Below are 16,857 nucleotides of genomic sequence, written 5' to 3'. Positions count from 1 at the left end.
ATACAGGATAATATTCTTTGTAGTACAAAACGCTTCCTTGTAAGATGTAGCAGATACAATGTAACAATGTAGTGAAAAGATTGCTGTGAGAAGAACTGAAACCAGCAAACATGGACAGAGGGAGGGGCACTTTGGCTTGACAGCTGATAATGTTTTCAGACAAAGCCCCAGTCTCCTACAGCAGCCTTGAAAGAGAAAGGAGAGAGACAGAGAAAATGAGAAAAGGAAGAGAAGGAGAGAGAGAGAGTGAGACACAATGTATTTCTCTCTAATAGCAGCAGAAGAAATGGCTGAGATGTTTCTCACAGTCTGGAAATCTGTAGGGACTTTGAGTACATTTCATCAAAGGATAATAAAACATGTTAGTCAGGTTACTTGTGTGGAGTTTGTGGTCGGAGAAAGGGAAAGTTGTAAATGTGTTTGTGCGAATCCAGTTGGATTGTGTGTGGTCAGAAGAAGTCTAACTTTAAGATGCAACGTGTGTATTTGAATCCATTTGGTTTCTTTAGGTTTGGAGTAAGTGTAAGTTGCAAATGTGTTTGTATGAATTCATTTGGTTTGTGTTTGGTCCAGGGAAGTTTATGTTCAAAATGTGTGTGTACAAAATGTATTATGGTTTGTTTGGGTTTGGAGGATGTCTAAGTTGTAAATGTTTTATGTCTCAATTCATTTAGTTTGTGTGTGTTTGGAGGTAGGCTGAACTGTAAATAACTGTAAACTGTAAATACTGTATATACATCATTTTGGTTTGTATGTTTGATGTCAGAGGAAGTCGAATGTGTGTGAATCAATTCATTTGGTTTGTTTGTGTGTCGGACTCTAATTGCTCCTGCGACAGTATTTTTCGAAATCTTCCACTCTTTTTTCAAACGTGGTCTTTTTCTTCCGGCCAAACAGTCCACAGAACCAGTCCCAACAGGATTTCTTCTTATGAAACTGCTCATACTCCTCCATCATTTCCATCCAAGCCGCCCATGAGTGGTCTTTGGGTTCCTGTCAACAAACAGAGGTACTGAGTAAAACAAACTGTAGAAAACAAGCTGCAGGGCTGAGCACATTCAAACTGACTGATATTATCTATGGATGATGTGATACAGAATACAGTGGAACTTACCGATGGGACGAGAAGTTCCTTCATTTGGTCAGCCCTAGCTTTCTCAATGCGAAGCTCCAGCTTGGTCTTGTCTGGTGATGACAACATACAATAGAATATTACATACGGAAATGAAGTTAATGAACTTTAGCTGACTGTTACATAGCTGTGTGACTGACAATGGATATTGTGGTACAGTTGTTAATGACAGAACATTGTGCCCTGTGTGTTATTTCCATTAGACTAGACCTGGTTATTAATGTAACACACCAACAGTAACAATGTTATTCTACCTGCATCATCTGGAGAGCTGGTATCTCTTTTGACCGGGACATTAATGCAGTACGGCCGGTTGTCCCCATCTTTAGTGTCTTTGGAGAAAGTCAAGGTAGGCCTCAGATGAGTCATAATCTCCCCCACCATGAGGTCACAAACCAGCAGAGACAGTTTGTCTGGGTGCAGCTGTTCTTTCGATCGTATATGGTCCTGGACGATGTTCCAGTATTTAATTACAAATGACTGACAGCAGTTTAAGACAAAGGTGCTCATCATCAATGGATCCTCTTCAAGATTCTTCAGAGTGGATTTGAACACTCTGTGGTCCTTGTACTTAAGTGCCTCCTTCTGAATCTTGATGTGGATGTGATCAACCATATCATTACAAAGACCACTGTCATACGGCACATATCGCGTGGTCAAGAATGCGTAATTAAAGACGTTCCAGACTAGAACCAGAGGAACAATAATAATCTTGGGTTTGTTTCTCTCTGCCTCTCTCAGAGCCTGGTCTCTTACAGCCTGTCCACTGTAGCGATATAAGGCCTGTTCATAAAGACGTTTGTCTTTCAAATACTGTCCTGATTTGATGTATGATTTGATCTTCTCCGAATTCTTTCTCTGGGGTTTTACTGGTTTGGGGTCAGGCTTAGGCCCAGTTGATGCTTCATCCTGTTGTGTTTCCACATCAAATGGGTTACTACTAGCCACCACAGAGTCACCTGTTTGCACATTGACCATGACTGGCACATACCTAGGGGTTGTTTTACGGTCAATGAAGTCTGTTGTGTTTGACTGGAATATGTCAGTCAGTGGAAACTGGTTTAAAAAAGCAGCCTTGCTGACATTTAGAGCCAGAGGGTTGTTAGGCACTTTGTTATATGATGACTCTTCCTCTTCATCGTCATCCCCAAAGAAGTATTTAGGATGGACCCAGATTGTGTCTCTTTTGGAGGAGAGAGGCGGAGTAACATGCCGGATGTATTCAAACTTGTCATGGCTAGTCAGAGGTGGAAATGCTTTCTGAAAAAGTGGCAGTTTCCCGACCCGGGACCCATAATGATGGTAGATGGTCTTTTTCAGGGCCTCGGGTAAAGTTACTGCAAACAACTTTGTCTCCATAGCCTTTTCATAGCTCTTGGCTATTGGACGATGTGGGCCAGTGACTTGAAGTGGATGAGTTACAGAGATGCCCTTGTATACAGTCAAGATTCCCTCACATATAGCCTGGGGTATTGTGGAAATGACTAGCGGATCCTTATTAGCCACCATATGCTTGATTTGGATTGTTGTGCCAAACTTATGGACCAAGGCACTTTGCATGTGGAATACCGTCTGTCTCATGTTGCAGATGGGGGCACACAGCTGTTCATCCACAGAAACACCCGGGATCTTCCTCAAGACATTAAATACTACTGAGGCCATTTTAACCACCAGTAAGAGGAGAGCCTGTTGGCTGAGCTGCTTGGAGCCGAGTCTGTTCATTGGGTGAAGGTGAAGCATAAACTTCACCACAAAGTCACCTAATAATTCTCCACTGATGACAAATTTAGCAGGTAGAGGACAGATGTTCACCATATCCTGGCTAATATGTCTCTCCTCTTGGTTGGCAGCGTAAACGTCAGGTACTGTCTTAGCAATGGACAGGCCAACAAGATGAACAATGTACCTGCTCAATATCTGTGAGCCTATTCCCAGAGCTCCTACCAGTGGTTTGGGGCCTAGTACCTTATCCAGGGTGTTAATGACAGCCTTGGTCACCTCAGAGGTATCAATGCACTGGGAGTTAGACAGCTCCTCCTCCTCTGTGACTTGAACCCAGGGAATAGACCACAGAAGAGCTTGGGTGTCGTCCACGATAGCAGCTGTCTCCAAACAGACTTCTTCCTGAAAGGCTGGTTGATATAAGTGAAACAGCACCTGAGTGACGATGTGCTTGATGTTGGAACCAAGTACCACAAGCTGCTTTGGCACAACCTTGGTCTTCCTTCTGGAGTTCACCATGGCCTCAATGTCTCTGAGGGCCTTTTGGATCCTTGGAGAAATGCTCTGGTCCAGAACCTCAACCGTCTTCTCCTTAATGTGGAAGAGAAAAGGGCTTGGTAACGTTAGCTCTATTTACACCTTGAAGGATTTTACTACACTTTAAAGCACTCAATATCATGTCTTTTACAGCATGTCTTAATGTAAATGTTAACGAAATGTCAGAGGTCTAGTACTGCTATAAAACTCAGACTGACCTTGTCCACCAGGCCCTCCTGGACCTCTCTGACATCCACTGCTGTGGATAAGAAGGCAGTGGTGATTGGTTCTGCCACAAGGACCTCATCATTCATCTCCTGGTCTTCTCCATGAGTTGCATTGTCAACCAGGCTACTCAGAACCTCCACCTCAGTTTGGCAGAGGGGCTTCACCTGGAGCATCTCCTCTGACCTGACCTCAGGTTGGGCCTGTTTGTCTGACAGACCACCTCCAACATCACCACTCATCACAGCTGTAGTCCCCAGAGGCTCATGGGAAGAAACCAGTGGCTTGGGCTTGTTGGTCAGGAGCTGCTGCCCCTCCATGGTTGCCTTGGAATGGAATGAAATGAATGAGACATTAGTTGATAGAGTTCCTTATGAACTACAGGTGTAATAACAATCCTATTCATAATAACAAGTTCATAAACCGTCTGTGTGGATGGTAACAGTGGTGTCCTGTATTATACCTCTACTGAAGACTGGTGATGTTGGCATTGGATAACACTCAGCTCTCTACGAACTCCCTGCTCGATCTCAAGAAGTGTATTGTGAGCTTTTACCTTCAACATCTGTACACACAGGGGGAGTTTGACGTGAACATTTGCATCCCAAAGTTTACACTTTTATCAAAAGGTACACAACTGGTTTTGTACAGTGATTTTGTACTTTCTATCACTGTATTTACTGTTTCTTACCAGCTCAATGAGGTGGATGTCTGTCCCTTCTGCCATTTCTTGAAATCTACACAATAAAAAGAAAATCCATGACACTTGCGTTTGTACAGTTCTCTCTCTGTGCTGTCTTGCCTGATCTATTTATTAAGTATAATATTGTACTGTGGTCTCACTCACCTTTTCAGGAAGGCCTTCCTTGTATCAGAGATGATCCATCTCCTCATGTGATTGACACTGAGGTATGGGTGAAGTACACCTTGTTCCTGGAGAGTCAGGAACTCTCTGATGAACTTTCTCTGTAAAACAGGTAATCGTTATCTCTGAAATCAGTGAGCAGAGAGCTAACAAACAGCTCATTTCAACACATGGATTTTGTCAGCTGTGCTATAGCAGAGCATAAATTTAATAATGAAGGAGACCTTCAAAATGGATCATTAGTCACATGAGCACTACTGGATAATGGCAAACTTACCTGCTCATCAAGGTAACTCTCTACCCAAGATCTTTGGATGGACATTGAGTCGTCCATATTTACTCCAAGTTGTAAACAGTACTCCAGTAAAACTGTTCAACAAACTTTCTGTACAAAATAAAACTAAAACAACACTATAATACAACACTATAATACACAAAGAAAAGCTATATAATCGATCAATAAAAGCAACACGAGCGGTGGAAATATGAGTATGAATGCAATATTAAATTGTATCTCAAATAAGAGGTCCAATTAGTCATTGTAATAATTGATGCAACAATAGACATTAACGATGCGATTATGACGTAACCGCTAGATGGCGCTCATTGATAAAATACGGTCAGTGTAGAAGGACGGCGCTGACGTAATCTCAAGTAGTGCGTTCTTCATGACTACCGTAGATATTTCGAGTGACAGAAATACAGAAGCCCAGCACATTTAACATTGTATTTTAACAGTAAACATTAAAATATTAACTTACATAAGTGGAAATAACTACTTTTGTTTTCCTCTTGATTGTAAACCATTAATATATCATCATATCATCATGAAACACTGTTTTTTTTGTTTGTTTAGTCAGTTATTTGTGTATTCCAACCATTCTACTTCTATTTTGTCTAGTTTCCTATGGATTTAAACTCTTCAAAGAGGCAAACTTATCAAACTTCATAATTCTTGTACCACATAACCTGTATTTAATCAGCACCAAAACAGACCACGCAAGATGGGTAGTTACATATGTCCCAGTTCCTTCAATACAATATTTCTATTAACTTTATCTGTTCAACTCCAATTTCATGAGTGCACTATCTCCAGTTAAACTAGTACAGTACATATTTCTATGCATTCAATGCAATGATGTGGTCTATTTTTTATGTTTTTATTTTAAATAATTAATTATGGCATTTCATTTTCAATTATCGTAAAACATTTTAACATTTTTAGCAGTATCTCCTCAAAACATGTCAAGTTCCATTGTTTGTATTTGTTTGCTACACTTTCAATTTACTTTCATTCAACCATTATCACACCAACCATTTACAACCGTAATGTTTTTGTTACTTATAACCTGTGCCAAAATGCAATAAAGCATAATATGCACTGCTCTATTAAAAGCATGTTGTTGATTCGTAGTGAAACAGACCATCTCAGTAGCAAAACTAAAACCCCCTTCTCGTGACGGCACTAAAACCCCCTTCTCCTTTCTTCAAAATATTTAATTTAAATGTATGTTGTTGACAAGGTTCGTTACATTTATTTCGGCTAATATGTGCTGTCAAAAATAACAGGTGTGTCTTGAGCTATGCTTGTAGAACAGTGGTATTCAGTTTCAGACATGGGGACCCAAAATGAAGATTGTGGAACTCCACCAGCCCAGTTTTATAATGCAGGGTAATTCATATTCCATCCTGGAGGGCCCCAAACACTTCCAGTTTTTGTTCTTATAGTCGGTAGCAGTGAGCCGCTATCCCCGGCCTGAATTAGTAGAAGGTGAAACCCAGAAGTGTTTCAGCCTTTAGGACTGAAGTTGAAAAAGTACAGTCTAATGCCATGTCTGGAGGGAAAAACCTAACATTTAAGTTAATGTTGTCAATCCTCAGATTGGCAAAATATCCACTGCAGAGTTCTGTTCTGTTTAGACAGTTTAAACAATGTCTCTACCTTCCTTTAAAAGTTCTGCCAACAGGATGGACTGTGTGTCAGAAGGCAACTTTGATTATAGGCAGAATTCAAATGTTCAAATGATAAATGATGTCAAAGATTGATTCATGAGCTTATCTTTCCCTAATAGAGACATTGTATATGACAAGAATTAATGCATCTGTTAAATGTTTCAGTTTCTAGAAACTCAGGCATATTACTAGCATGAAAAAAACATTTCCACAACACCATCTCATTAGTATTTACACAACAATATCTCGGTAGTAGCCACACAACACCATGTTACTAGTCAATTAATTACACCTACAGGGATAATTTGCAGTTGATTCATCACTACCTACAGTAGATTCTGCATTCACCCAACGACACCTCAATGTCCAACATTGAACCCCATCAGAACCCAAAAGGCTTGTTTCATTGTGAACAGCATAAATGTTATGTTGTTTATTAGATACTTTCATCCAGAGTCACTCACAGGTAATGAGTTCACCTTTAGATAGTCACTGTAAGTGGGACAGCCACGGGTAATGAGTTCACCTTTAGATAGTCACTGTAGGTAGTGGGACAGCCACTGGTAGATGTAAACAGTACCTGTACATTAGAGTTTAATCACGGTTAAAACCTGTGGTTGGTGGCCCACAGGAATTTGAGATTGGTCACATTTCTGGGTCCCCCATTCATCAACTTCCTGAATCTTCTTGATACGTGAACAAGTATGAGACAATTGCACGTTATGTTATTAAGAGACATTTAGCAAAGAAAGGGTCACTGGTCCATACAAAACCTTTTAGATTTTGAAACAAAGTGTCACTGGTCCTTATTAAACCCACTCGGAGAACTGATGTAGAAGGGTTTTCCTTCATCTCTGTTCTGGACGGCAGGTCCCTTGACACTGACCGTGCCGGGGACATCCCTCGCAGCCGTGGCGGCTCCACGGACAGCATAAGACCCAAGAACAGCCACAACAATGCCAACAGGGATCCCAACACACGCCCCCAGAGTTCCGTGTTGAGCTCCAGCCACTGCTCCGATGAGAGCTCCCAGTACTGAAGTGATTATAACCATTAGTGGTTTGACATAGTGCTGGACCACAGACAGGGCTTCTTCTCTGTATCCTTGCTTGATTGCCTGTAGAGCCACTGTTTGCTGGTCAGTCTTACCCTTCTGCATCCCTGTTCTGTCCTGGGTCTCCGTGTTCACTTAAAACATTGAACAAACACACAGACATCATTAATTCATCAGATGACTCGTACTGTATGTATTCGGGTCTGGTCAGGTTATTTGCATACTAGGGTTCTAAGTGTCGTTGTCATACTTACTGTCAGGGGGAAGCAACTTACTGCTATCTGTCCTCTTCAACATTTCTGTAGCCTTCTCTGCTTCTCTATACTTGCTCAGTTGTTCATCCTTTTCCTTCAACTCTCTTTTGTATCTCTGTTCCAGTCTGCTCACTCGGTCCTCAGACATTCTAATTAGCTCAGTCACTTCTCTTGGTATTTTACTCTCCAAAAGCTCATAGTAGACTTGTGGGATAAAGAAATCTTCATAATTTTCCGCTACCATGGCGTCTATCTTTTTCAGGAGCTCAGTAACCTGGGTAGTAGAATTCCCAACCTCAAAGTGAAAGTGTCTTTCTCCACATTTTACTAGAATGCTGTTAGCTCTCTCAAGCATCTGATTCTGTTCATTGTATGTGCATTTCTCCTCAGCATCACTAACAAACAAGACCATGGTGTACTTCCATGCCCTGACTGACAGCAGCTCTATATGATACTGAATTGCCTTTCTGGCTGAGGAGGAGAGCTGGTCGCCCATAGGCACCACAAGAAGGAGAGCATGGGGTCCTGGAGGACATAGGATCACACTATTCTTAATTTCTTCTTGGATGTGCTTGGATGTGTGTTTTACAGAGTCCCAGCCAGGGGTGTCCACTATAATGACTGTCCTTCCAGCCACCTCACCCTGCTTCTTCACACACGTGACTCCTTCACTCCTGAATTTATCTCTGCCAAGAATGGTTTTAAAAACTGTACTCTTCCCAGCTCCTATTCTCCCAAGCAGCACAAGTCTAAGCTCGGACTGGGGAGGACTCCCTGTATCAGAGAGACATACCATACATGTCACATACATAACATATAACGCAGTGTGTTTGAAATAAAACGTTTTTAATTAAATTAATTATAAAAACATAAAATATGACGTAATGTAGGCTAAACATCCTGGTAAGCTAAATTCAAAATGTGTTTACCGTATATTTTCTGGGTGCGTTCACTTGCCATTGCACAGGTAAACAAACTTGCCGGCTCTCTGGGATTTCCTCTGAAGTGTTGTATATTTCTTGCTGTTAACCAAAGTAGAACACAGGTATTTTAGCAAATAATGACATTATCATTTTCATCATCCTCCTTGTTATAGGGGTCATTCTTGGGCTCCAGTAATATACTTTTTTTTACTAGAATAAATACATTTTCTGAACATCCCACAACGTTAAGCACATATTAACCCTCTAATAAACCATATTTTCCCACCACAGGCATGAAAGCCCATTTATTATTGTTCATTTTTGTTTGATAAGGACACCATTTCTCTGTCACAGACGATATGGAAGTTATCTGAATATGATTATAAAAGGTACTTATTATAAATATCAACATTTACCTAATGCTCAGGTGTTCCTCAGAACCAATTCAGGCACAAAAAATATAAATTGTTGGTCAAATCTATCATTATTGCTATACTAAAGCCTGAAATACACACATTGTGTGTTAATGATCTCCTCATTCTTATAAAAATATGCTTTCAGTTCTGAATTTGAGCTAAAATCTCATCATCTTCAGACGGAGCTCAGAATTGTTGTTGTTGTAATTTTTTATTATCTTAAAACATTTTCAAAACCAAACGGTCATGTGTCAGGGTTGAGACTAGGGTGACTGGGTTGAATATACTAATGGGGTTGAAGAGACACATTGGGTTCCATTTTGAAATCAAAATCCCTCCAAGATTTACATCTCATTGCATGCAACAAATCTAATAACGACATTTGATATATTTATAATTATCTGGGTTTTATTAAGCAAACTCATCTCACAACATAGAGACATCTTTCTCAACATGTATATAGAATATTGTAAACTAAACTTTTTCCAAGCATATGTAGACCAGAACAGCTGTAACTGCAGCAGTGTCAGCATGGCTATCTTTGTGTGTGTGTGTGTGTTGAGTAGTTCAGGTGTTTGTGAAGGAAATGCAACAAAGTGACACCTCTATGATGTGCAGTATTCATAATGGCCCTCATTTATCAAAAGTGCGTACACCAAATTTCCAGCGTACACCTGGCGTACACCCAAAACCACGGTGACTTTGAGATTTATCAATATGGACGTTGGCGTACGGCACTCTCAAATCCTCCGCCAGCTCAGGAGGTGGTGTACGCACGTTTTGAGTTAGTGCGGAAATGCGCAGAAAAAAAAATCCTAACGCACTGACAAACTAAAATATATGATATATTATGACCCACAGTAAAAAAAATTTAACATAATTACAAACTTCAGTGTTTATTTTTGTGCAAAATGGACTTCAAGGTTTAATTTGTTTGACTTTACCAAAGCATTTGATTTATATGTATTCCTTCAGATGCGAGCCTGTGCGCTTTACATGACGTTTCAGGGTTAGGCCCGGCAGTTGCGCCCGGACTGGGTTCAGTAATAAAAGGCTTTTAATGACCAAAATATAATTCAGACTGACAAAATAATAAAAATGACATTCTTCTTCTTTTAAATAATAATAGAAATAATATTAATAACGACATTCTTCTTCTAAATAACAATAAACGTCATTAATAATAAATATCATGAAATAATAAGACGAATATTTCAAATTGTCATGCAATTATTAATGTGAATGAATGGTACTCCACATCACATCATCATCTTTTATTCCGCTTTTTAAACTGCCAAATGAAACAATTGTATTTATTTCTACCTCCCTGATGATCGTCTCAATCTCCACGTCAGAGAAGTTTCTCTTTTTTGCCGTCTTCCGTGTGTCCATGGCGTAAAATGAGGGCGTGGGGGAAGCGGAGACTTGAAAAAATAGGGGCGTGTTATTCTAATGACGATCGTTTTCAGCCGCGGAATTTATCAAGGGCAGGTATTGCGTACACCTGGATTTTAAAGGTACGCACATCTTCATAAATCAGGCGGTGAGAGGAGTGTAAGCTAAATCTTACGCCAACATATACGCCCGTTTCTACGCAAGAATGATAAATGAGGGCCAATGTGAGTCTAGCCCCCATTTCTCTCCCAGCCTGTACAAGGCAGGGTGTCACACGCTGTGGGAGAGGAATCAGCTCAAGGATTTCACCAAACTGGTACCAATGGATGTCGTCCCAAGAATGCCAGAAAAATCAGTTTGGCCCAACATGATGCCCACACTTCACTTGTACACTGGTTCCATCCGTGTTGAGGATGACGCCTGGGTAAAGGTCATCATCATGTTTTAACATACACCACTTCCCAAGAACAGCTGGAGATCTACACTGGCTGTGGATTTCCCTCATTGGCTGGCTGTTGCGCAGCAGCCAGGACCTCCTGCCTGAAACCCAAGTGCTGGGTGTTAAAGCATGTACATTTCAGGTCCTTCTTTGTTGAACAAAGGCAGCCGACGAGACATCCGCTCACCTGGAGCTGGGGGTGATGACCTGGCGTTATGCCATTGTAGAAGGCACTGCTTTTATTGGGCTGGGCATCGTATCCATCGCTGCTTCAACATTCGCACTCTTCACAAAGAACGTTTTGTCTCATTAAGGGGCTGTGTAGAACTCCTGTGCATCTCTGAATTCACTGCCTTTGGCTACCAACCTGTCCGCCATTCTCTTCAAAGTTCCCCCCACACCATCAGGAGCCCCGTTTTCCACGGCTTGACTCAAAAAAGTTCCATGTGCCAACATTGAATCCTCGTTTGTGCAATTCTGTAGTGAAAAGCAGGAAGTTCCCTCTCTGCTTATACTGTCTGTACAAGGCCCATCACTAAATAAATAAGTGCAGGATCGACACTTCTGGATGTATTGTGTGAAGGTAGTCTAGCACTGGATCATGGTGTTTCCATTTAGCAGGAAGACCTTTGTGGCTGTTGGGGGAGACTGCGGTGAAGCTTATGGGCTCCTGTAGGCCAACATACAGTACCTCAGTATGTGGAGTGGCCTTCTGGTGTGAGGCCCCAAAGTGGACCGCTCAAAAGTTTTGAGTGAGGAACAGAAACTTTTAATTTTAACCCATCTCTTCCTCACTCAAAACCTTCCTTTTCGACTTTTTTTGGAAAGGAAAGAAAAAGGTGCAGTGGTCTCTTAATCTTTTCCGGAGCTGTAGTTCTCTGAAAAGTGTACATGGATCAAGGCTTTTTTTTTTTAACTCATGACAGTGGGTGTATAGATGTTTTATTTTAAATAGGTGTTTTTTTGAACTTGTGAATGTAGTTGTGGAGCAACTCTGTCAGGATCTCCTACTGTAGATGCCCACAGCATCATATGTACTGGAGAGGGGGATATACTTTTCTTTGTACAAAGCACACGCCCCATATATGGATTTCTTGCTGGAAAATGGACAGGATACCATTTTGGTACTTTCAGCACTGTGATTGTTTGTTTCCTTCCAGTTGTGATCCTGCTCACATCATCTCTTAAAAAGAATGTCCTTTCCCTTGAATGCATGGGTGTGCCGGATACTGTTTCCTGTCAAAGTTGCTTGGACCTTTGCTCTCCAGATGTATCAAGCGTTTGTTTGAACAGCCTAGGGTATGGTCTGCAAATCTCTGTCATTTACTGACTATCCTCCTCGTTGGCAAATATTTGTCTCTCCTTTTTTTCTAGTACAGAGATATTTGGTTTTGATATTTTCATGGTAAAATAAAGTTTTCCTGATTCTGGAGTTTACAGTGTTTCAGCTCATTCACTTTTGACCAGGGAGAATCTGAGTTCTTCTAGAAACGTTGGAATCTCTTTTTGTATTGGTCTTTTAGCCTCCTTTGCTTGTCCAGTGATTTCTGGAGCTGTTTAATCTCCTCATGAAGCCTGTCTCTTTGTCTTTGTGATGGTCTTTCCCCTCCTCACGTTGCCTACAAGAAAACAACTAATTATTCAGTGACTTAGTAAAGCAATCAAGCCACTTTAACCATAAACTCTGTAGTATATACATCCATTTTGGTTCAAATCATACATATTCTTAGAAGTTACAAGAATGCAACTAATAATAAGCTCATTTATGAGCTTGGAAGCAGATTGGAAGCTTGTTTTTTAAGAGAGCCAATCAGGGCCTAGGCAAGCGCCTACAAATTCATAGACAGACCAGTCATCATCGTATGAAAATTATAAATATTTTGTTTTATTCTTATGGGGTACAAAACATGAACCAAGCTCATTTGACATTAATAAAATAACATATTTACAGCCATAATCCACTATTTGTGCATGGAGCAGCGGTAGAAAGCCAGAGCGGGCTGGGTATCGCCCATGCACAGATTGCGGATTATTGCTTTAAAAATATATGAAAACATATTCTAAATTTGGATGAAAATGCTGCAGTGTGTCCCTAACAAAACACTACTACTCTTGCTGTTATTTACATTTATTTACAACTCCTCAATTTAAACCCTTAAATGCTCATCTCCCTGACCTTGAAGATCCTGGCTGCAGGGACTGGTCTGGGACATGATCTGGACTTTGTCGAGGAGTGTTCAAGTTATTCAGTGCTCCTGTCTTCTCCTTGCTTCATTTGTATGCTGCCCTAAACTCTTTTCGCTTCTGACGCTGGTCTCTCTCACTTAAATCACAAACTATTTCTTTCTCCCTGCATTTTCTTTCCTTCTCTGACACTCTCTCTAAAGGTATTATTAAGGGTCAGCATTTCGACGTGCTCGACACTGCCTTTGTCTTTCTGCTGCTGATGTGGGTGCCATCACTAACTCTTAGATATCTGGAAATGGATAGGACATCTATATGTCCTACATTCCTTGGGTCATCTAAAAAGCGTTATTAACCACATTTACTTTCTGTAGGTTGCTCTGGATATCTCCAACCACAAGGCCACCCCATATTCTTACAAAAACAACATTTGGAACACATTAAAGCACATTTCATGTAATGAAATATAATCAATATATAGACAATATAATTAATTAAAATTTTCTTTTTTGAATATGCATAAATAAAGTGAACAATTCAACCCTGTCACGTGTTGACAACCCTGTCACAATGAAACGAGTGAGAGGGTTGAGTGTGACGGGGTTGTGTTTGGATCAACATGGCCACTAATCCTCATGTGGTAAAGGACACCACATGGAATGCAATATTTATCAATTAAAGTTTAATTTTGATAAGTATTCATTTTCCATCTTAATTTAATGTAACAGGGTTCAGTTGTTATATTCGACGACCCCCCCCCCCCCCCCCCACAGACAATAAAAAAACAATGAAATACAGACATAAAAGAACAATGATAATTAGTAATAGTAATAACTTGCCTGTTTCTGCACCATGCTGTTAAACATTGTTGAATGATGTCCCTTCTGGTTAATGGTGTCACATATGGGTGGAATCAAAATGTTTATGGGCGGAGTTTGGTTGGTGTGATGCTTTCAATGTTCAGAGGGAATGAAATATTACCGGAGCCCAAGAATGACCCTCAGGCTAACAGATCAGTAGTGATAAAATTTCTAAGTAATGTGTACAGTGTAACTAAGTAATGGAACCAGTAAAACATACAGAATAAAAACATAGACCCAAAAATTACAGACCATACAAACATTATTATGTAAAAATAAAACAACACCAATTTTCAGTCAACAGCACAACATGGAAAGAACTGGGCAAAGTGCACGTTAACCGTAAATATTTCCTGAAATTTATGAATTCTTGAGTTTTTAGCATTTGGCCAATTACCACCAGTGGCGTCGTTAGGCCAGGGCGTCCGGGGCTAATCTCAAATTGACCAGAAAAATAATAATAAAAACATTGCCTCTGATCTATTCATCTATAATTCCGATCACGCATTATGCCAATCAGGGATGTGCAGTATTTCAAAATACGTATTTCAAATACAAAATAGTATTTTGTAGTTTGTACTTGATAGGGTTGATGAAAATGGCTTCATATTTTATATCAAAATACTTTAGTGTTTTGTATTTTGTAGTTTAAAAATACTTAAAAATACTTTTTGATAAGTGTACATGATGACAACATAAAAATGCTGCCTCTGATTGGTGCCTACTCAATTTGCACAGACTTGTTGAGATCAGAACAGAAAATGTATCCATACCCGAAGAAGGTCAAGGTGAGAAACATGTAGGTTGCCAGCTTTCCATACATTTTTGCATAAATTGCAACAATTTTTACAGTTCATGTTAAGTTTTGGTGTTCGTTTTAGTAGCTCTCAGTAGATTCAGTGGTTGGACATATTGATCACTAAATAAATGTTGACAAAGTGCTAAAAGAAATTCCAAATAGGTGTCCAATGTTTGATAAATAAAGAATTGATTTCTAAATGGTTGTACCCTCATCGAAGTAGTTGTTTAGAAGGATCATGATTTTGCATACCATTGCAAGAATGAATGCCCGACACAATTTATTATTATACACTGCTTAAAACAATTAAGGGAACATATAATCATCACAGTATAACACCAAGTCAGTTAAACTTCAGGGATATCAATCTGTCCAGTTAGGACAAACACCAAGTATCTAAATTGGGATATAAGTACGAGTCTAAGCCCCGAATTTGTATTGTGATCCTTGCGACGCCTCTTACCACAATAATTGTGTAGATGTAAATGTAGTACCAAAATAACTAATTGCCTACAATGCCCGCAAAAAATATATAAACGGTTGCAAGTTCTTACATTACAATGAAAAACGTATGTATCAACTTCCGTAATTAGCTCGGGCACTACGCACATAATTCTTATTGATATGAAAACCGTGGCTTTTATATCATTCTACATTACAACTAACCTAATGAAAACAATAAAGACTGTGAGACTGAAATATCACTGAATAATAGACAAAAAAATCATAATTGAACAACATCGTAAAACAATGTTTATAGGACTACTTACCTGACGTTCTAGTCAGCTTTACACAGAAAATGTCAATACTACATTTTGCTTTGTTTGTCCCTTTTTACATATTTAATTTAAATTTAACGAACTACGCAGTTAACCTCATATCAAAGACATATATATCTACGAAGACTAAAAAGGTAATTTCGGTTTCATTTTTCCACTTGCAAGTATATCCAGCTGCGTCATATACGTATTTCAAAATAAAAGAGGCCAACGTATTAATTCAAAACGGACATAAATTAAATATATTAATGTTTTACAACAATATTTGATCATATTTAAGAGTAATTTCTATAAAAAGTGGGTATTAAAACACGTTCCAAGGGCAAATGCAGACAATACTAATGACTGAATATGGAATACATATTGTGTCAGGTTTGGGGACCACACAATTTCGTCTCTGCTCTTTGCAGATGATGTTGTCGTGTTGGCCCCTTCTAACCAGGACCTTCAGCATGCACTGGGACGGTTTGCAGCCGAGTGTGAAGCGGTGGGGATGAAAATCAGTACCTCCAAATCTGAGGCCATGGTCCTCAGTCGGAAAAGGGTGGCTTGCCCACTTCAGGTTGGTGGAGAGTGCCTGCCTCAAGTGGAGGAGTTTAAGTATCTAGGGGTCTTGTTCACGAGTGAGGGAAGGATGGAACGGGAGATTGACAGACGGATCGGTGCAGCTTCTGCAGTAATGCAGTCGATGTATCGGTCTGTCGTGGTGAAGAAAGAGCTGAGCCGCAAGGCGAAGCTCTCGATTTACCAGTCAATCTACGTTCCTACTCTCACCTATGGTCATGAGCTTTGGGTCATGACCGAAAGGACAAGATCCCGGATACAGGCGGCCGAAATGAGCTTTCTCTGCAGGGTGGCCGGGCGATCCCTTAGAGATAGGGTGAGAAGCTCGGTCACCCGGGAGGAGCTCAGAGTAGAGCCGCTGCTCCTCCACATCGAGAGGGGTCAGCTGAGGTGGCTTGGGCATCTTTTTCGGATGCCTCCGGAACGCCTTCCTGGGAAGGTGTTCCGGTCCCGTCCCACCGGGAAGAGACCCCGGGGAAGACCTAGGACACGCTGGAGGGACTATGTCTCCCGGCTGGCCTGGGAACGCCTCGGTGTCCCCCCGGAAGAGCTAGAGGAAGTGTCTGGGGAGAGGGAAGTCTGGGCATCCCTGCTTAGACTGCTGCCCCCGCGACCCGGCCCCGGATAAAGCGGGAGAAGAAGATGGAATACATATTGCCTCATAGCTCATAAACTATTGAATATTCCACACAGGAAGCAATGTAGGAAATGTTCAGGAGAGTGTGTAGAGTAAGAAAAACCTATGTGATCCTGGGG

General features: G+C 40.6%; 3 protein-coding genes across 5 annotated transcripts; all 3 read right to left on the bottom strand.

Annotated features, from left to right (window-relative positions):
• Nucleotides 1-665: 665 nt before the first annotated feature.
• On the bottom strand, nucleotides 666-3,083 carry LOC117594873. Of its 2 annotated transcripts, none has more exons than XM_034294228.1 (3): nucleotides 1,387-3,083; nucleotides 1,115-1,185; nucleotides 666-1,004 (listed from the first exon to the last, which is right to left on the bottom strand). In XM_034294228.1, exons 1-3 carry the CDS (start codon nucleotides 2,945-2,947, stop codon nucleotides 954-956), a joined length of 1,683 nt encoding a protein of 560 aa, XP_034150119.1. In that variant the 5' UTR covers nucleotides 2,948-3,083; the 3' UTR covers nucleotides 666-953. The 2 variants fall into 2 exon arrangements, with proteins under 2 accessions (XP_034150119.1, XP_034150118.1); XM_034294227.1 differs by having other exon boundaries at nucleotides 666-993.
• On the bottom strand, nucleotides 2,991-5,251 carry LOC117594926. The gene is made up of 7 exons (XM_034294491.1): nucleotides 4,759-5,251; nucleotides 4,464-4,582; nucleotides 4,308-4,353; nucleotides 4,080-4,181; nucleotides 3,610-3,942; nucleotides 3,039-3,445; nucleotides 2,991-2,997 (listed from the first exon to the last, which is right to left on the bottom strand). The coding sequence occupies exons 1-7, from the start codon at nucleotides 4,813-4,815 to the stop codon at nucleotides 2,991-2,993; spliced, it is 1,071 nt and encodes a 356-aa protein (XP_034150382.1). The 5' UTR covers nucleotides 4,816-5,251.
• A 156-nt stretch (nucleotides 5,252-5,407) lies between these two features.
• LOC105010162 (GTPase IMAP family member 9) lies at nucleotides 5,408-15,696 on the bottom strand. Of its 2 annotated transcripts, none has more exons than XM_029122265.2 (4): nucleotides 15,529-15,696; nucleotides 8,672-8,764; nucleotides 7,764-8,516; nucleotides 5,408-7,622 (listed from the first exon to the last, which is right to left on the bottom strand). In XM_029122265.2, the coding sequence occupies exons 2-4, from the start codon at nucleotides 8,700-8,702 to the stop codon at nucleotides 7,231-7,233; spliced, it is 1,176 nt and encodes a 391-aa protein (XP_028978098.2). In that variant the 5' UTR covers nucleotides 8,703-8,764; nucleotides 15,529-15,696; the 3' UTR covers nucleotides 5,408-7,230. The 2 variants fall into 2 exon arrangements, with proteins under 2 accessions (XP_028978098.2, XP_034150120.1); XM_034294229.1 differs by having other exon boundaries at nucleotides 5,411-7,622; nucleotides 7,743-8,516.
• Nucleotides 15,697-16,857: the final 1,161 nt, after the last annotated feature.

This window comes from Esox lucius, chromosome 9, assembly GCF_011004845.1.
Source record: "Esox lucius isolate fEsoLuc1 chromosome 9, fEsoLuc1.pri, whole genome shotgun sequence".
Taxonomy (NCBI): Eukaryota; Metazoa; Chordata; class Actinopteri; order Esociformes; family Esocidae; genus Esox; species Esox lucius.
Note: the sequence above shows the minus strand (reverse complement) of the source record. Positions and strands in the feature narration are given on the sequence as shown.